Consider the following 21,295-nt stretch of genomic DNA (forward strand, 5'->3'; position numbering starts at 1 on the left):
GGACATATCCTGTTGGCCCTCGATCCTTTTTCTGGGTATACACCGCACGCCTGGTCCGGACGGAACATTGCTCTTTTTCGTCGGGATAGTCATCCTGTGCCGCTACTGCCCCGCGGATTGATCCTTGACTGACCGTCGGGTCGGGCCTTGTCGACGGCGGTGGGCCGGTTGCGTTCACTCGCTGAGGCCTGCTGATAACATCATAAGGTGGGTGCCCTGTAGCCTTTCTCTTATATACTCGTAAGCAGTGTACGCCACACTCCTGAGTGCCAACGATCGCCAACCACTACCTATCACTGGGCGTCAGAGCGGGGGCAGACGCAACGCAACCCAACAGAGCTGACACATGGGCCGCAGCGAGAAAAAAGTATGGGCTCCAAGAAAACTGGTCCGATGGACTCCTTTGACTGTTCCCAGCCGCATGGGCCTGCCGAGACACCCGCTGAGCCCTCGGGCAGTCAGCTGGAGTCTCCAATGGATGTGAGAGTGGACAAACTACTAACGATGGTCCAGAGTTGATTCCTGGAGGTGAACAGCAAACTGGATGACATAGGGGCCACGATCAGCTCTTTGAAGGCTAGGGTTGATAAGGAAAGTGCTCGCACTACGGAGGCGGAGAACAGGATTGCAGTAAACGAGGACTAGATAGCACAACATAGCCGTGATATCACCCAGTTGAAGGGAGACCTGCAGAAAACCCTGAACAAGTGCGAGGACTTGGAATCTCGCTCCAGGAGAAACAATATCCGCCTGGTAGGAGTAGCCGAATCCTTTGGTAAGGGCTCCATGGAGCGCCATGTGGAAAATCACCTGAAATCCCTCCTGGGCCCCGATGCTTTCTCCAATCATTTCCTCGTGGAGCGGGCCCATCGCACCCTGGCCTCCCCTCCTAAGCCTGGAGTGCCACCCCGCACGATCATTGCCCGACTTCTGGATTATAGAGATAGAGACGCTATCCTGAGGCTTTCCAGAGAAAAAGGATCCCTGTATTACGAAGAAAACAGGATACACATATATCCAGACTTTTCGACCAATGTGCAGACACTGAGAAGATCCTACGAGCCGGTCAAGAGACAGCTGAGGCTACGCCAGATCCCATATGCTTGTCTTCCCGGCTAAAATGCGCATCCAACACGGAGGCCGCGCACACTTTTTCAACAATCCTACGGAGGCCATGATGTAGGTCAAGGCCTCAATCCCCCTTCCCCGGGGGACCGGGAAGATAACAGTAACCTGCCGCCCCGGCGGGTGCCAGAACAGGAGGACCACGCTGGCTGAAGGGACTTGCTCTACACTGCCTTACCACAAGTTTGATGACCTGTCGACGGCGAGGTGGCACTGTCCACCATATATTGTTGTAGGGACGTGAGCCCCCCACACGGTGTTCGGTCACATGAGTACAGCTCACACCCCCTGGAGACTTCCCAAGTTATGGTTGATGGGATACATCATCGGGTTGGGGTTGATGATGCGGGTGGGGGGTTGGAAGGGGAAGCGGGTAAGAGTTTGTCCTGGTGTTCTGCCAGGCATGGTTGGGGATGTTATAAAGTTAAAACCAGGGGACTGTTCTTCAGCGAGACTCTTCCAAAACTTGAGACAGTGGTGCCATGCTTGGCAAATGCCCCCTTTGACAGGCAGATATGGCGCAGACTAAGGGTGGGTTCAACATTCAACTATTTTCTTGGAAAATTTGGGGTCTCAACAACCCAGTCAAGGCAAGGAAAATTGCCGCATACATTACACGCCATGATCCCCATATCCTTCTGATACAAGAGACACACGCGATGAGGAGTATCAACAATAAATTCCTTCCACGGTGGGGCCCTCATAGGTACTTCACAGAATATTCAACACAATCCAGGGGAGTCCTGACGCTCATACACCCCAAGCTGTGCTTCAGGTATCTTGCTAGTAAGATAGACCCTTTGGGTAGATACGTGTTGGTATGGGGGGAGGTGGCGGGACGGCAAATCCTGTTGATAAATACATATGGTCCTAATATTGATGACCCCGCTATTTTATCGCGCAATCTTTGACATGATATCCACATCGACCGAAGCGCAAATAATATGGGGCGGAGATTTCAATATGATCCTCGATCACTCCTTGGACCGCTCATCCACGTCCCCCAGGGCCCCGTCCAAAGCGGCTCTTGCCGTTAAACAGATGATGGAACAGACTAACATAATTGACGAATGGCGCACGTTGCATCCACTTGAGAAGAAATTCACTTTCTACTCATCTGTTCACGACTCCCACTCCCGTATAGATTATTGGCTTATTAGCTCGTCCCTCTCCGCTGAGATCAATGACTGTGCAACACACCCCTGCACGCTCTCGGACCACTCGCCGATAACGCTGAACATCAGCCTGAGTGACTCCCCACCTGCGGCTAGAAGGTGGAGGATGCCCTTTGCAATCCTTAGGGACCCCAATATCTGTGAAGCATTACATACTGAAATCGAGAAGTTTCTGGAGCTGAACGAGGGTTCTGTGAGCACCTATACTATCCTTTGGGAGACATTCAGGGTTTGAGTCCGGGGTACTATATTGGGTAAATCTACAGGTATGCTGAGAGCGGTGAGGAGGGAACTGGGTGTGGCTGAAGCCGCAATAGATGCACTACAGACGGAATATAGTGCCACATTGAACAAGGAAACCCTGTCTAAGATACACGCTTCCCTTAAGGACTTTAACGAACTAGCCAATAGGGAAGTTTTGTACCTGGCTGCCCCGGCTAAGGCCCGCAGATACGGGGAAAGCAATAGGGCGGGGAGATTTCTGGTCAACATGCTTAAAACAGATAGACACCCTAATCTAATCGCTAGCATTCAGAACCCAGCTGGGGTCACGGTCAATAAAGAATGCGTTATCAATACTACTTTTGCTGATTTTTACTCCGTTTTATACTTTAATCACGATGTTAAAACTAGGGATGACACGTTCGGATATCTAGACTCCCTTGATCTCCAAACACTCACTGAAACAACGCAAAACATTTTAGATCAACCCGTGACTATTGAAGAACTAAACGAGGCCATTAAATCTTTAACAGGTGGCCGTGCCCCTGGCTCGGATGGCCTGACTGCCAAACTGTACAAGGAATTCCAAGGCGTATTGGCCCCACTGTTACTGAAAGTATGGGAGGAGGCCATGAATTGTGGTGTCCTTCCAGCCTCGATGCGTGAGGCAATTATTACGGTCCTTCTGAAGCCACGTAGACCAGCACAGGATATGGCCTCCTACAGGCCCCTCTCCCTAATCAATACCGATGCGAAAATCTTCGCTAAAGTACTGGCCACCAGGCTCCTTCCGTACATGCCAATCCTGGTCCACCTGGATCAAGCTGGCTTCATACCAACTAGATTCACGGCTTTAAACCTTCAACGACTGTTCAATGTGCTGGCGCAGATAGACCCGGGGGCTAGGGCGGCCGTAGTGGCCCTCGATGCCGAAAAGGCCTTTGACTCCATCTCCTGGACATACCTCTTCCTTGTACTCGAGAGGTTTGGACTTGGACCGTATTTTATTAAATGCGTTCGGCTGCTATGTACTCAACCATCCGCCAAGGTCCTGACCAATAACACCCTGTCCCCTTCTTTCCATCTGCACAGAGGAACCAGGCAGGGCTGCCCATTTTCCCCCATTCTGTTTGCCCTCACTATTGAACCAATGGCGGAATATATTCGTCAACACCACTCGCATAGAGGACTCAGGATGACTGGCCCTCCCCAGATCATATCTCTGTATGCGGATGATACCCTGTTGTATGTCCGGGACCCACATGAGAATGTGCAACACATTATGGCTGACATACACAAGTTCTCGGAATACTCGGGATATAAAATCAATGTCCCCAAATCCGAAATCTTTCCTTTGACCCCTAATATGGGTGACCTATCTTGCATCACAGGGTTTAAGCCTGCCCCCAAGCTGGTGAGATACCTGGGCATAATGGAGGCTAGAGATAGACAGCTGCTGCACTCACACAATCACGGTGAACTACTTCTCACCCTTTCGACCAAGCTCCACCTATGGGCTAACCTCCCTCTGTCCCTATACGGCCGAGTGGCCCTACTTCAAATGGTTGTATTACCCAAACTCCTGTACCTCTTCGATAACATCCCGATCTGGCCCGGTAAACCCTTTTTTGTCAAACTTAGGTCACTGGCATCTTCCTTTATTTGAAACGGTAAGACTGCTAGGTTGGGGTGGGATAAAATGGTGGAGCCATACTAACAGGGCGGTATTGCGGCCCCTGATTTTGAATTGTATTGCATGGCAGCACAGGCACAATTCATAAAGCATTGGTTTGACCCCGAGGTCACTGCCCCACACATTCTTCTCGAAAAACAAGCAGTCCGCCCTAATGATATACGTTCGGCCCTTTTGAACCCCACCTATAGCAATAACTGCCTTTTTGACCCGGTATACGTCACTACACGGGCGTGGTCCAGGGTCTATAAAATGATTGGCCTGGAAGTCCCCTATGACCCAGATATACCCCTGTGGAACTTCTCCAGTGTTTACCCGACCTTCGACAAGGCCCTTCAGCGAACCTGGGACCCGAATAAACTCTTCAGGCTACGAGATATGTTCACTGATGGCACGTTCTGTGAACTTGCAGATTTCACGGGGCGGTGGGAGGGGGTCAGCTTAAACGCCTTCAATACTATCGCATGAGAACCGCCTTTGCTGCCAAATGGTCCTCCTTCCCGGTAGAACCCCAGGCACATGAGTGTATCAGAGCCATGGTGATGACGGACGGTCATGGTAAAGGAATCTCGTCGCTATACACCCTGATGCAATCACACTCCCCCTCACAAAACACTATCAAAGAAACCTGGGAGCGGGATGTGGGTACTCAGATCGATGACGTGAGATGGGCCCGCTATTGTCAACTCACCAAATCGGTCTCCATGAACTCTGCACTCCGACTGATCGAGTTTAAAATACTGAACCAGCTACATTACTCCCCGGCTAGACTGGCTAAGTGTGTGGAAGGTTGCACAGGGACATGTTTGAAATGTGGCACTCCTGATGTTAGGGCATATATGTACTGGTCGTGCCCTGGTATCGCAAACTTTTGGCGAGAAGTGGCTGAACTCCTTGAGGAGATAACAGCGATCCCGGCCGCCCTGTCCCCCCTAAAATACCTGCTTGGTGACATTGGGAAGGTGAAGGAGACCACGAGGAGACTATTTAACATCTCATGTGTTATTGCCAAGCGCTGCATCCTTAAATGCTGGAAATCCACTGCAGGGCCTACCCGATCCAATTTCCTTAAAGACTTGTGTATGGTGAACGATGACAAGGAACTCTTTGTTTTATCAGTCCCAACACTCTGTCGTCCTAAAGATATATGGTCGCTACTACGTTTGTATCTATGTGATTTGATGTCCGATGCCGATGTAACACCTACCCCGTCGCCTTTGGTGACGATACCTGTCTTATTGCCACACATTTATGCCACTGTTGATATTATATATATGCTATACTGTACTGTTTATGAGAACTGTCTTGCTGTGAATTGTTCCCCTCAATAAACAAAGTTTAAAAAAAAAAGAGTTACAATGATATTATAGGGCAGTAAAAATATAGCAAATGTCATATTTTTAATTCTTGGTCCTGGCGACCAAGGGTTCAGTATGCTTCAAAGAGATCACAGCATCTTCTTACTCAAACTGTATGCATTAATAAATGCCCTTAACTATACTTTGAATGGTATTTTATGTCATTAAGTATATAATTCGAAAACATAAAACAAATATGTATTAAATAGTGATAAAATAACAAAAAGCAATTTAGCACTTTGCTGTATGGAGTATAAACACATTTGTATGGGTCTTGAAGAATGAATCTCCACTGAAGCAGTATTCTGAATCCTGCCGAAAAAACAACATAATAGCAGCATTTCACAAGTGGGCTTCTGTTGTAGGGTCCATTGGTTCTAATTGCTTAAGATACATTTCAAAAGATGCGCCATCAATGGCAATTCGAAACTTAAATATTAAATGTTATCACAAAGTAAAAAACAATTGGACTAAACTGTGACGGACTAAGGTTTATGATTCATCAACAGCAATTTAGTATTGAAAACCAGTGTAATAGTTGTACATTGCATACATTTGTAATCACTACAATGCTTTGAACTGTTTTCCTGAAAACACTTAGGGCCTCCTTACAAGTACCACTGCACTACCGAAGCATTACCGCACCGCCGTGTTACAACTTTGGTGGTGAGGTGGAGGAAAAACCTCAGGCAAAATGCTGGTGGTAATTCTACAGAAATCGCTGGGAATTTCTGCCATAAAAAACAACGGAGTCCTGTCGATTCCATAAATGGGGGCTAACATCACCATATTACCACTTGCAATACACGGTAATTCCACCGGACTCAGTGGCGGTAACAGTAATTCCGTTTGGCGGTATTCTGGCGGATTCACCACCGAAATACCGCCAAACCTGTAATGAGACCATTAATTCTCAAAAACCTCTCTCTACATAGGGTATGATACATGACTAATTGTAAATTGTAAGTGTACTTACAAACCTAATTAGCAGTGCTGGGGATGAACTCCTTTTCAGGCACTCCAACAGACTCCAAGCCACTTGTATCTGCCGGTTTGCTAGAATTTACCTCGGACTTAAAATTAAAAAACAAAATAGCAAATTAATACTTCTTCAATACATCCTAATATCAGAGTACTATGGTCACAAAGCATTAGACACAGCAAATTAGCATTAGAGGCGATGTCACTGAACATCAAAATAGAGACACTTATCTTTAGCAGTTACCACCCTAACTTGGATTGCAAGATGGATTGCAATGCAGCTAATGTCATAGACCACGTTTTTCTCTCCGTTACCAAAACACCATGAGAGTTGATCATATACATTATTAGATTCTGGTGGGACAAAGTAAAGTTTTACTGCTTTAGCAAGCACATCACACTAAAGAACAAAATACTTCCTCATCCATGATAATCCATCTCCAGTGCAACTGATCTTTAGACACTTTATCACCACCAGGGGACGAAGCATGACTCCACACAACACCTCTATGCACGCCAACGTCATGTATGACGTTGGGGCAGTATAAATCGAAGCTCCAAGCCCTCAGTTCCACCTTTTTCCCTAGCTTTGCCGCAGAGGGACCGCAGAACCTAAGAGGTGTACTAGGTATCCTCCAAGGGGGTCAGGTTGGGAGGGTAATGAGGAATCTGTGGGTGGAACATCAATCAAGAACATTACAGAATGCCAAGTAATTTGTTCTTCTAATGTATTTTTTTCTCATTTATAATAGAGTCCCATAGCAGTACGAAGGCCTGGAGGAGGGAAGAAGCGAGAGGACACCCCCTATACCAGAACACTCTGGAGGACTGCTTTACTGATTGGGAATCCAAGTAGTAATATTTGGCAAATGTATCCTGCAAGGCCCACATCACTGCTTGGAAAATGTCCAAGACAGGGACTCCCTTCGGCAGGGCAGAAGTGTCAGCCAGCCATGTTGTGTAATGAGCACTGAGACCCTCAGGTACATCCTTACCAGCCAGATCGTAGCATTCCTAAATGCAGAGAATGATCCACTTTGAGGGGTCTGTTTGGTCACATCTCTGCTGGCAACGGCACCATCATAACCCGTAAAAAGATGTCCATCTTTCCTGACATGCCTCTTCCGAGAGGCGCATTAACTGAGGGCCCCACACCGAGACCAGCCAATGGAATCGCTCATCTGCCCCGGAAGGATTATGCTGAGCAAAAGATACAGGAAAATCGATCTTTTGAGAGAGATGGAAATCCGAGACCACCTGCGGAAGGACCGCCTCACTCTCAACATCACCTTCTCTTTGGAGACAACCAAATAAGGGTGCTTAACAGAGAACACATGGAGACCATCACTTTCAGTGGAGTGTGTGGCTACCAGAAAAATCCCCTTAAGGGTGATCAACCTTAAAGAACATAAATTTAGGGGCTCAAACAGAGCGCCCACAAGAAAGGTTATTACTAAATTCAAATCCCACGCTGGAACAACAAACTGGTGCAGAGGAAACCAATTGCACAATCATATCAAAAACTGCATGACTATGGGAATTAGGAAGAAATAGCCTTGCTCACCTGTCAGAGTGCCAATCTGCAGTCCCAGGCAGGCCCAGGAAAGCAGAAAATACACCACAGAGGAGGTAGGACACGTGAAAGGGTCCAGATCCCTCATCCGGCACCAAGCTGAGAATTTACGCCAGCTGCAGGCATAAGGAACACGTTACTTACCTGTAACTGTTGTTCTCCAGCATGGGTCTGGCATGGATTCACATGCTCATGAATATTCCCCGTCGTCAGGCTGGGAATCCTCGGTAAAGAAAAAATCAGTATCAGTTTCGTTTCTGATCTGTCTTTCTTAGTAGTAACCAATCACTGGTCTCTGGGTCACACTGCCCCCAGCCAATGACTGCCCTCTCCCTAAGCCCCACCTCTGGCAGCCATCCTCAGATTTGGTAGCACGCCAAGTGGCAGTATGACCAAGTGAAGAGCCGCAGAGGGGTAGGCGGGAGGGTTTGCATGTGAATCCATGCCAGACCCATGCTGGAGAACAACAGTTACAAGTAAGTAACTTGTTCCTTCTCCAGCATAGGGTCTGGCATGGATTCACATGCTCATGAATAAAATAATACATAGCAGTATACACATGGACAACCACGGGAGGTGGCAACAGGCTCAACATTAAGCAATACAACAACTCAACATTAAGCATCTCTTACCTCCTCACCAGGCTCCCCTTAAGCTAACAGGTTGCGCAGTACTGCTTGGCCGACCCTGGATTCCTCCCTGGAGTCCCGATTGACGCAGTAGAATCCTGTGAAGGTGTGCATCGACCTCCTCGTAGCAGCCCTGCAGATGTCCAGCAGGGGCACACCAGACAGGAACGCCGTGGTAGCAGCGATCGCTCTGGTCGAATGGGCTCTCGGACAGCCGGGCAGCGGTCGGTTTGCCAACCGGTGACAATGCATGATGCAGCCGGAGAGCCATATGGAAATGGAAGTCTTCGACAGAGCCTTCCCTTGATTCACAGACCCAAAGTTCACAAACAGTTGAGACGTCTTCCGAAAACTCTTCGTGCGGTCCACATAGAACTTCAGCGCTCTAACTACATCCAGCGAGTGCAAAGTCCTCTCGGCCGGCGTCGAAGGCGACGGGAAGAAAACTGGTAACACCAAGGGCTCGTTGAGGTGGAAGTCCGACGGCACCTTGGGCATGAAGGAGGGGTGCGTCCTCAGCACCACCCTCGTGTCATGAAAAGTCAAGTATGGAGGCTTGCAAGATGGGGCCTGAATCTCTCCCACTCGTCGTGCAGAGGTGATGGCCACGAGGAACGCGGTCTTCCATGACAGGAACTTCAAAGGCGCCAAATGCATAGGCTTAAATGGGGCTCCCATGAGCCTGATCAGCACCACATTAAGCTCCCACGCCGGGGCAGGAGCCTTCACTGGCGGGAATGATCGGAATAGTCCCTTCATAAATTCCTTCACCAGGTGATGAGACCACAAGGATTCCCGTCCCGTAGCCCTGGTATATCGGGAGATGGCAGCCAGATGTATTTTTATGGAGGCGTGAGCCAGTCCAGCTTTGGCCAGCGACAGTAGGTACGGCAGCACTCGAGGGGCCGTAATCCGCAGTTGGTTAATCTTTGTGCACGGCACCAGACAGAGAACCTCTTCCCATTTATGACCTTAACACTTGAGAGTAGAGGAAGCCCTGGCCTTTGCAAGAACCTCTCTGCAATCAGCCGGCATATCGTACCCTCCAAACTCTAGTGCTGCAGGAGCCAGGCCTGCAAGTTTAGCGTCTGTGGGTCGTGATGGAGAATGGCGCCTCCTTCTCTGGAGAGAAGATCCGCGTCCGCCGGCAGCCTGACTGGCGGGGACGTTGACAAGTCCAGAAAGTCCAGGAACCAGATCTGCCTCGGCCACGCCGGTGCGACGAGGATCATCCCGCACCTGGACTTCTTGAGCTGGTTGATGAGGCGGAGCTGCAATGGCAATGGAGGGAACGCGTACAGAAACAGGCCGTCCCAAGGGAACGAGAAAGCATCGCCCATGCTCCTCGGCTGTGGGAACATGCTGGCGAACCTCTGGCACTTGGAGTTGCCCCATCTTTGGAAGAGTCGATCCACTTGATCCTGGCGCAGTTCCCACTCGTGGCACGAGCGCAGCTCCCTGCTGAGTGAGTCGGCGATGGTGTTTTTATTCCTGCCAGGTGGAAGGGAACCAGAAACATCCCCTGGGCGACGGCCCAGTGCCACAGATCCTGGGCCTCCTTGGATAGGGCTGGGGATCTGGTGCCCCCTTGCTTCCGTATGTAGAACATTGTGGTGGTGTTGTCAGTGAAGATCCTCACCATCTTGCCCTTGAGGGACGGAAGGAACGACTTGAGAGCCCAGAACACTGCTCGGCGCTCCAGAATGTTGATGTGGAGAGACCTCTCCTCCGGGAGCCAAAGGCCTCTTGCGTGGAGGCCTCTGGTGTGGGCCCCCCAACCCTCCAGAGAGGCGTCTGTCGTCACTGTCTCCTGAAACGCCGGGATTTGAAATTCCGTGCTGTTGTGAGGTGAGCACGGATGCCCCACCATAAGATCGCCCGACGGAACTCCTCTTCGAGAGGGATCCTGTCCTCGAAACAGCCCCTTGCCTGAAACCAGCGGGTGTCGAGGAACTCCTGTAGTGGATGGATCCGAAGTCTGCAGAGGGGTACCAGATAGATGCAGGAGGACATCATCCCGAGGAGGGACTTGATGGAACTCACCCTGGCCACGTCCGTGGCTAGCAGGCGTCGCACCTTGCACAGGATGGTCTTGGTCCCCTCCTCTGAAGGGGAGGCCAATTGCCCCACTGTATCGAGCTTCGCTCCCAGAAACAGTGGTATCTGCGATGGAACTAGGTGGGATTTAGGGTAGTTGATGGCGAACCCCAGCTCCGTGAGTAACTGGACGGTCCTCGCCCTGTGTTCGACGGCGAGTTCCCTTGTCCTTGCCTGGATTAGCCAGTCGTCAAGGTAGGAGTAAACGTGGATCCCCTGCAGGCGCAGCCACGCCGCCACTGAAGCCAGGCACTTGGTGAAAACCCTGGGTACCGACTTTAATCCGAAAGGTAGGGCTCTGAATTGGTAGTGGCGTCCCTGAACCACAAACCTGAGGAACTTCCTGTGCCTTTTTAGAATAGGGATGTGGAAGTAAGCATCCTCCAGGTCCAAAGACGACAGGAAGTCGCCTTCCTCCAGCTATCCCAGCACGTGCTGGAGGGTGACCATCCTGAATTTCTGCGCCTTGATGTACTTGTTTAAGCGAAGCAGGTCCAGGATGGGACGCCAACCGCCTGTCTTCTTCCTGACGAGGAAGTACCTTGAGTACACTCCGGAGCCCCGGAGCCTTCTGGGGACAAGCTTGATGGCACCTTTCTTGAGCATCGCCCTTACCTCCAACAGCAGTTGAGGGACGTGATTTTCCTTCCTGGCCATGGGAGGAATGCGAGGGCACTTCTTTTGGAATTCCAGTGAGTACCCGTTGGCCAGGGTGTCCAACACCCAACGGTTGGTGGAGATGGACTCCCACACGCTGACGAACTTCGTCAGCCAGCCTCCCACCGGGGTGCTTCGGTGGGGGCCCGACAACACGGCCGGGTCAGTCTTGCTTGGAGACGGCCTTGCTGCCTTGGCCTCCTTGGCGACGAAGGCGGGATCGCCCTTGCTTGCCGTGACCTCTGTAGGCCTTCCGGGAAGAGGAGCGGGGCGCCTGGCGGTAAGTGGAGGAGCCACCGCTGGAACCTTTGGAGGCACCCTGTCTGCCTCCGGAGCTCCGAAAGGGCCGTCGCTGTTGAAGCCCCCCTAAGGCCGGGGGGCGTCTCCGAGTCGGTGTTGATGGCCTGTAGAGACTCTTCCACCACCTTACCAAAGAGGTTGTTGCCGTCGAACGGCATGTCCAACACTCTGGTATGGACTTCTTGGCGAAAGACTGTCGCCTTAAGCCATCCTCGTCATCGGAGGCAAACTCCGTTGCCCAGTTGGCGAAATCCGGTATCGGCAATGTCCGTTGCCACCGTTATGGCGTGATCCGACGCCACCTCGCCTTCCTGCAGAATTTCTAGGGCCACTGCCCTTTTGTCATCAGGTAGGAAGTCTAGCAGGGGGTGCCATCTTGAACCAGAGCTCCCGGTCGTAGCGGGCCACGATCGCTAAGGCATTGGCCGCCTTAATCGTCGTCGCTGCCGACGAGATGACTCGTCGTCCCATAGAATCCAACTTCTTGCCCTCGTTGTCCGACGGGGAAGTGGAAGTTGAAGCCGCCACACCCGCTGCCTTCTTCTTAGCCGCTGCCGAGACGACAGAGTCCGGTGTGGGCTGGGCCCTGAGGCACAAGGGGGCGGCATCGGGAACTCGGTACTTCTTCTTGTACCTGTCCCTCTTGGCTGGTGTCGTGGAAGGTTTCTTGAGGACAGCAAGCCCCTCGTCCCAGATGTCGTCGAGTAAAGGCACCGCGAGGACTGTCTTCCTCTTGGCCTCTCGTCGTTGGTACAGAAACCCCTCCTTTTTCTGTTCCTCAGGGCAGAGCTGGAAGAGCTCAGATGCCCTGGTTCTCATGCTGTGGAAAGAGCCAATTTCGTCGGCTGGAGACGCCCGCAGGGGGGGGGGGTGACGACAGTATGTCTGCTGTGTCATCGCCGCCGTCATCGTCCGTCCCCGTCGCTGTATCCGTCGCCGTATCCTCTCCAGGGTCCGGCGAGGGGGATGAGGGGTCCACCGGTCTCGCCGGCACGAAGGGCGGAGCGGGGTGGACTCTCCTCCGCATGTTCGGAGGGCTTCCCGACAGGCCTGGTTCTGGATCCTCCGTCGGGGTCCGTGGTAACCTCGTCCTTATCTCGGTGCATAAGGATTGGATTGCCAACAAAATGGCTGCCGAGCTATCCTGGGGCTTGGGCAATGGCTGCGACGGACGGGATGGCCGCTCCACTGGGCCCTGTTCGTCGTCGTCGTCATCGTCGCTATCTTCGATCGCGTCAGCAGGGACCGTCCCCTGGGATCGAACCTTCTCGAACCTCTCGTTGAGGCCTATGAACCTCTCGTTGAGGCCTATGGACCTCTCGTTGAGGCCTATGAACCTCTCGTTGAGGCCTATGAACCTCTCGTTGAGGCCTATGAACCTCTCGTTGAGGCCCTTCTCGGTTTCCACCAGTTCCTCCTCAGAGGCTGATTCCGAGTCTGTAATGGCCACCGCCCCCCCCCCCCCCTCTTTTTCCGCCGGGGACTTCACGGGGGTCTTAACGGTGGGATGGAAAGAGGATTCCCTCCGCGGAGGCAGGGATACTCTGGGCCCAGAGGGCATTTCCACAGGCGTAGTCTCAGCCGGCTTCGCCAAGGTCGCAGCGACCACTTCGGTAGAGGCCTTTGCTGGGTGGATCTTAGGCCCTCACCACCTTAGGTGCGTCCAGGGCCTTCGCCTTGAGGGGAGGGTCAGCGCCTCGCTCCCCCTTCGAGATCGACCAGGTCCGCTCCAGCGGCCTACCCGGGTTCTCGGACTTCCTCTTCCCCGAACCAGAGCGCTGGCTCGTGGTCGAACGTACCGGGGAAGTACCGCCCTGCTTGGCAGCTGAATAGCCTGACCTTTTGGCGCTCCCGGTGCCCGCGGACTTGCGGTGCTTGGCCTTCTGTTGGGCCCCCGTCGCCCGGGTGCCCTAACAGGACTTAGAAGCCCGCTCAGACTTCTTCTTCGCCTTCTCACTTGTGCCCTCCTCCAGCTAGGCGGCGAGGCGGGAACAACGATCTTGTTTGGTCCGTTCCGAAAGGTTCTTGCAGAACGCACAGTCTTTCTCCACGTGCGTCTTGTCCAAATGAAGGCAGTAGAGACATTGCAAATCAGATCTTCCGGAATCCTCGAAGAAGTGTAAACTCGATGAAAACTTCACCCTTGTGGGGCGTAGAAGAATTCCGAAACAGGTCCCCGTTATCGGAAGTAGAAACGGTGGAGCTTGAGGCTCGATTAAACCAAAAAAATTTGAAAATCTCCTGAAAAAGTGTGAAAACGCAGCAAAAAACTCGAGAGCTAAAGACGAGGACTCCCAACATTTGAGCGTGCGGTAAAAATCTGAGGATGGCTGCCAGAGGCGGGGCTTAGGGAGAGGGCAGTCATTGGCTGGGGGCAGTATGACCCAGAGATCAGTGATTGGTTACTACTAAGAAAGACAGATCAGAAACTAAACTGATACTGATTTTTTCTTTACCGAGGATTCCAAGCCTGACGACGGGGAATATTCATGAGCATGTGAACCCATACCAGACCCCATGTATTCTGCTGTTGGAGGAGAGAGCTGCTATATCTGTAAGAACGTATCTGTAAGAACGTTCATTTGGAAACATTATCCTTGGCACTGCGAGCCACGGAGGGCTCTTGCTGAGGCACACTCGCTTCCTGGAGGAGGCGGAGCCAACCGGCGATCACGTGGGCAATCACGTGACTTTGTGCAGCCTCATAGACTAGCCCAAACCGCCCTTGCGGTGTATTCTGCTGTTGGAGGAGAGAGCTGCTATATCTGTAAGAACGTTCATTTGGAAACATTATCCTTGGCACTGCGAGCCACGGAGGGCTCTTGCTGAGGCACGCTCGCTTCCTGGAGGAGGCGGAGCCAACCGGCGATCACGTGGGCAATCACGTGACTTTGTGCAGCCTCATAGACCAGCCCAAACTGCCCTTGCGGTGTATTCTGCTGTTGGAGGAGAGAGCTGCTATATCTGTAAGAACGTTCATTTGGAAACATTATCCTTGGCACTGCGAGCCACGGAGGGCTCTTGCTGAGGCACGCTGGCTTCCTGGAGGAGGCGGAGCCAACCGGCGATCACGTGGGCAATCACGTGACTTTGTGCATCCTCATAGACCAGCCCAAACTGCCCTTGCGGCGTTAAGCCCGTCCGCGGAGTAAAGGGCGTTGCAGTCTATCTTTAGCTGTACTGTTTTGCTGCTGTTTGGCTCGGGGTGGCGCAGGAAGCCCGGCTGGGTCTCTCTTACTAAGAAGTATGTACAGGGGTCAACTGTTGCTCTTAGCTGGACACTGGGGAGGAGAGACGGACTCTGGCTGCTCCTCAAGCCATCGGGCGTTCCCAAGGTGATGCTTTTATATATATGTGATACTGATTTTAAAAGTAATTGATAAGCATTATATACTCTTTTAATCGCATATCTTTTGTTCCCAGCTATTGTTTTTATTGATTTTACTCATAGCCACTTCGGAGATATTATCATTAATACCTAGAGGCTGCGAGCCGTGCTCCCCTCTGTAAGTAACATAGTATCTGTGCATCTACTTTTAACATGCCCGCACTTAGAAGTGGGTTTGAAACTGTTGAGAACCAAGCTCCTATAATAGTAGAGGTTCAACCTGGCTCCGGGAGGCTGAGTGAGGCACCTGTGTACACAAACTCTACTGGAAATATGCCTAACCCTATTTTAGCTGTGGGTAAGACTAAAGAAAAGTCTATTTTAAGTGCTGAAGGGGGTCAGAGGGGCTCCTCTTCTACCGACCTCGTAGTGTCCGATGTCGTAGCCCCTAGCAATGGGGATATGGAGTTAGCAGATTCCGAATTTAATGGGGTTTATAGGGACAAACCAGAATTTAGACAGGAACTTACAGATGAAGAATGCCTCCAACAAAGCTTTATTGGTACTAAAAAGGTAGTCCGCTATCACGCTTCTACCCCCCTTCAGAGGAAGATTTTGAATAGTAAAACACAAGCTGGAGAAGGTTTAGAATCGTTACCTTGGAAGGGTATAAACCCATCCGGATTCATGCAATTTTCACATATTTCGCCAGCTACATTCATTTTTGGAAAGGAGAATAACGATAATGTGCAGTCTTCCATAAATTCTCCAAGGTTAGAAACCCTTAAACTAAATGATGGGGGGGTTCATTCTAAAGGGACTTCTAGTCGGCCTAAGTATAATCACAATCGACCTATTGGGGAAAGCGATTTAGATGACTCTTTCTTTACTATGGCAGATGCTACGGGTGTTTTGCTTAAAGAAATTGTGGATTTAGAGATACCAGCAGGTAGATCTGTGCATAATGGAAAGGGGGCAAGGAGTCTATCGGAGGGTGCGCCTTCTTACTCATACCCATGTGATGAAAACAACTACATAACTGGGAATCAACTAGTGGGTACGCAACAATCTCTGGTTAAATTGCCCATAGAAACAGCCAATTCGTCTATACACAATAAAACAGCCTCTACTCAAACTGACAAATGGGAGGAATCTATAGTGCAAATGGAAGACAAAGCAACGGATCCCCAGCAATTTCTACGAGAAAACCATGTAGTAGAAGAAGATATACAATAAACATCTGGTTTAAGTAGGAAGGAGAGAGGTGATTATTTGTTACCACTCCTATCAAACCTACACATTAGTCTAAATCTGGCCTTGAAAATGCTGGGGGAGTCTCAAGAGACTATGGCGGGCTCTATGATAGGGCAACAAGCGGCTTTCAATCAGCTGGTGTCTCGTCTGGCATTTTTGGAGGGAATAGTAGAGGGCAAGACCATGAAGGAGCATATTATTAAAGAACAGAGTCGATGTGACAAATTTAGAAAGGATCAGGACATAAGATTAACTACCATGGATGCAAAAATTACCACTCTGTTGGAAGTTATGCTTTCAGGAGACCGCCCCACTTCATCTAAGAGAGAGCTAGGGGAACGCGATTCCCAGGGCCAAAAAGATAATGAGGACAACAATAATAATTACGGAAAGAAAATGGTTTCTCCCGATAGTCCTTCAACCCTCGTAGATGTCATAATGATGGCAACTGAAGGGTGCTCCGAAGATCAGGAGTTGGATAATCACAGTACACAGATGCATACGAGAGTATCCCTTAATGACGTAGAATTTTTGAACATCAGTAGTGAAGATACTAGATCCCCTCAATACACCACACCAATTAAAGGGCTAAAAAGCAAACATAAGACCAAACATAGAGAGAAAAAATCATCAAATCAAGAGCTGGAATTGGAGGCAAAGAGTAACAATGATGGAAGAGTGCCTGTGAATATTTACGACTATAATATAAATGAGGTGCCCCAATCCCCAGTGGGTAAGCGTAATACATCTAAAAAGCAGGGGAGGACACTTAAAAAAAGCAAAAACATGCCCAATACAAAAATTAAAAGTAGAAATGCCAACCTTAAAGGAATTAGAAACATCGCGCTTCAGGAAGAGACGGAAGTTAGGGGGGGTCCCAAGAATGCTCATAAGGAAGAGAATCCAGTTCAGGGCGAGAATAATAAAGGCCCGGTGGCTTGTGGGGAAACTATTATAGACGCTAATAAGGAAAAGAATAACTTGCTGAAACGTGGATTTGAGCTTATTCAAACCAAACAAACAAAGATGACAGCTTTTGGCACAATAATTAGCACTACACACGCCAGAACATCTGTAGGCACACAACAAGTCAAATTCCCTACGGTTTCCCAAGAAACTCTGCCAGCTATAAGTAATACTAGCCATCCCGTTAAGGGTTTGACCGAATTGTGTGGGAGGGATAGTGGTTCTACCACTAATATTATGGAAAGAAACCCCCAAAATACACAACCCCCAAAACTACAAGATCCGGAAGGTGATGCTATGATCCCTTCTGGAGTAGATCATACAAAGAAGCAATCTACTGTGATTCAGGCCCCTATTAAGCTCTGTACAGGGAAAATAGTGGGTTGGATTAACAATAATATAACAGACTCACAGGTTAACTTGAACAGAACTCATCTTTTAAATCTGTTTAAAAAGATCCCTGTGCTACGAGCTATAACAACAGATGATATAGATGCCATATCTCTTCCTAACTGCAACAACCACAGAATGGTAAGTTGCTTTCATTCGGAAATGGTAGCAGATATGGTGCGTGCCCAAGAAAAAAACCTTAATTCTTTGGGCTATGATCTACTCTCATTAGCAGATAAGAAAGAGGCCAATAATTTTCTTGAATATCAGGAACCGAGTAACAGTCAAATCAAACAAATTATTCAACTTGATAATAATAAATTAGAAAATTTGGGCCCAGGGTTGGCACTGATTTCAAGCCTCCTGAATAATAATCAGGATTGGTCATGGCTACAACCGGCACTCAAAACCTTGGAAACATTTAGACAAGACAAGGGGTGTTCCTAACTATATAGAGATTGAGGTGATCTCTTGGAATTCTGTGGGGGAATCAATCTCAACACGTTCCTGAATAAAAGGGAAAATTATGTACGCCCCCGTATCTATTTCTTACAGGAAACTATGATGCTTTCAGATATGCACATAGAAGGTTTCTACACTTTTTCTTCAGTAGCTACCAGGGGTCAGCTGGGCAGACCCAGCGGAGGCCTGATTATTGCCATCGATCGCAACTTGGGGTTTGTAGGTGAGGTGATATTTAGGAGTAACTGGCTTCTGGCTATTATGCTTTCTAGGGAGAATAATTTAGAGCCGATACTCCTTTTGAACCTCTATTGGAATCCGCTAAAAGTAGACATTGAGGAAGTGGAGGACTCTCTAGATATAATCTTGGGAAATTGGTTTGAGAAAGGGTTCGGAAATCGCATTATTTTGGGAGGGGATTTTAACTCAGCTTGTGCCGATGGTTCGGTGCTTAATGAAAGGGGGGTATTACCTAGACTTCTTAGTACGACTACAAAAAGAGGTATAAGGTGGAATAATTATTTAGGTAACTGGGATTTGGGTCTTTTAGACCATGCCTTAGATTGGAATCTTCCTAAACGTACTTGGAAAAGAGGAAGTAAGAGCTCTAGAATTGATTTCTTCTATGTACCTAATGGCTGGAAGCAAGCTTGTGGAAAACTGTCACATATGGAGGTCGAGTTCAGTGATCACGTTCCCTTATGTTTTTCTCTCTTCATCCCTGACAAGGGTATTTATGTCAATCCCATGTTACAGGGTTTAGAGGTGGGAAACAATGGGAGAAGGGTTACTTGGAATAAGAAAATAATTAAGAAATGTAATACCTTGGTGTTGGAAAATCTGTCACAGGTGCAGCTTCAAAGTATCAGGGGGGATGACATTGAGTTGGGAGGTTCCTACTATAATATTATTTTGTCATGTGTTTATAAAATTAGTATGGCCAGAGATCTGGGGGTGCCGACACCGAGGGTGCGGGCGGCTGATCCCAGAATTCAAAAAGCCAAGCATACTAAATATAGGGAAATTAAAGTCTTGAAAAAAGCGTCTATTCCTTTCGCGGAATTTAGGCTGAAAAAGAAAAAAATAATTCAGAACTACAAAAACTTTATCAAGTCTCTTAGAATGGATCACTATCACGAAACACATCAACTGATGATGTATAATCTATGCAAGGGCAGAGGGGTTAAATGTTGGTCTACCATCAACTCCATACTCACGCCTGCTAAAGATAAATTAGACTGTCCCATTCAAGCGGAAGTGTGGACTCTCTTTTATAAGGCTAAGTTCGCTCTACCCGCTAATCTCTCTAGGGAACAGGATGTGAACTTGGGCCCTCCGGTTGTAAGTGAGTGTTTGTGGGATATAGAGGATATCAAATGGGCCATCAATAAGCTCAAACCTTCTAGAGCACCGGGCCCCGATGGTATTCCCCCCTTTGTTATAAAGGCGGCCCCGGAAATGTGGGCTAAGTTACTCAAACCCATATTTGATGATGTATTTAAATATCATTCCATCCCTAAAACCTGGTCGCAGAGCATTATAATTCCTATCTACAAAAAAGGAGACGTCCTAAATCCACAGAACTACAGGCCTATAGCACTGTTAGATGCAGCGAGCAAAGTCTTTGGTATTTTGCTTTTGAGGGACCTTAATAAGGTTATTAGAGGGAAGGCCTGCTATAGTAAATTCCAGGTTGGTTTCAGAGAGGGCTTGGGAACCGACCTGAATGGGATGATTTTGGCTCATCTAAGAGATACAGTTCACCAAACTAAAATGGGAGATGTATACATGGCTTCCCTGGACCTCTCTAATGCCTTTGATGGGGTTATTAGAGCAAGATTGTGGACAAAATTGTTAGCTATGAATGTTCCACGCAAGATTGTCCAAATCTTGGCTCTTTTACATAGGAATACTTCCGTTAGGGTACGTTTATCACAAGAAGGTTCCCTATCTGATGCAGTTGATACTGAGGTTGGGGTCAAGCAGGGCTGCTCCCTTGCACCCACGCTCTTTAACCTGTACGTTAGCGATGTGGAGGACATGTGGCAGGGCCCTTCCATTGCTCCGGTCAGGTTGGGTAGCTTGGCTATCGAGTGGATGGCCTTCGCAGATGACTTTATCCTTTTTGATCGTACCCCGAGAGGCCTTCGCAGAAGGATGGATATTTTTTACCAATATGCACTGGCGAATAATCTCTCCCCCAACGCTTCGAAATCCCAAACGATTGTAATTTCTAGGAAAAGAGTTGCCAAACCATGTATCTGGAAGATGGGAGATAACTCGGTGGAACAGGTTCAGGCCATAACCTATCTAGGTTATTATTTTTCCAACCAATCTAGCTTAAAGATGTGGAAACTGAATCTTGGGGATAAAACAGCTAAACTAAAGAATCAGATGAAGTTTCTGAGGGGAAAGGTCTGTAAATTTTCGCTTCTGCCTATTAGACGATTCTACCTTGCGAAATGTGAACCGGTTCTTTTGTACGGTTTGGACATTTGTACAAAGGACTTGAGTTCATACCTAAATGTGATCCAGGGGAAACTGTGGAAGGAAGCAATGGGCCTTTCTAGGGCAATCCCCAATTCCATTATTCGGCATGAGTTATGTCTCATATCACTTAAAGCCAGATACTTGTGGAGGCAACTCTCCTCTTTTAGAAAAATATATGATCCTCCGATAAACACTTTATATGAGTTGTTGAATAAGGTAGTCAAAACGGGGACGGTACTAGCTATTAAGAATTTTAGCGATAGAATGTTCTTTTTGTTGGAATCCCTGGGACTTTGTTTAGACGATCTGATTCAATGACCGGGACTAGTCAAAAAATCTTTATTTAGGTCAGACTGGGTAGACACAGTAAATGATATTGAGTCCCATGTTACCTACAAGGAGTATGCTAAATTTTTGCATGCAAGGGAATCGATTCCTCTATATATTCAAAGATTTCCTTGCCAGAAGGCGAGAACTACATTTATGCGTTTCAGACTAAATCAGATGCCCACTCTAGAAAGAATTTACCATTGGACCCATACAGAAAAAGGGTCGAAGGATAATTCTAAAAATCTCGCATGTCGATTTTGTGGAG

The 21,295-nt window shown here is 48.8% G+C and overlaps 1 protein-coding gene across 7 annotated transcripts in view; it reads right to left on the minus strand.

The window, feature by feature from the left end:
* Positions 1-21,295, minus strand: part of APOO (apolipoprotein O) — a 1,477,911-nt gene that overhangs the window by 172,026 nt on the left and 1,284,590 nt on the right. For 5 of the 7 annotated variants that reach the window (XM_069637277.1, XM_069637272.1, XM_069637274.1 and 2 more), the window contains one exon: positions 6,554-6,646. In XM_069637277.1, the coding sequence (XP_069493378.1) occupies positions 6,554-6,646 (93 nt within the window). Of the gene's footprint in view, positions 1-6,549; positions 6,647-21,295 lie in introns of all 7 variants that reach the window. The other 2 variants (XM_069637275.1, XM_069637276.1) reach the window with 1 other exon arrangement.

The sequence above is a fragment of the Ambystoma mexicanum genome, chromosome 7p (assembly GCF_040938575.1).
Source record: "Ambystoma mexicanum isolate Mex_15411 chromosome 7p, UKY_AmexF1_1, whole genome shotgun sequence".
Classification (NCBI taxonomy): domain Eukaryota; kingdom Metazoa; phylum Chordata; class Amphibia; order Caudata; family Ambystomatidae; genus Ambystoma; species Ambystoma mexicanum.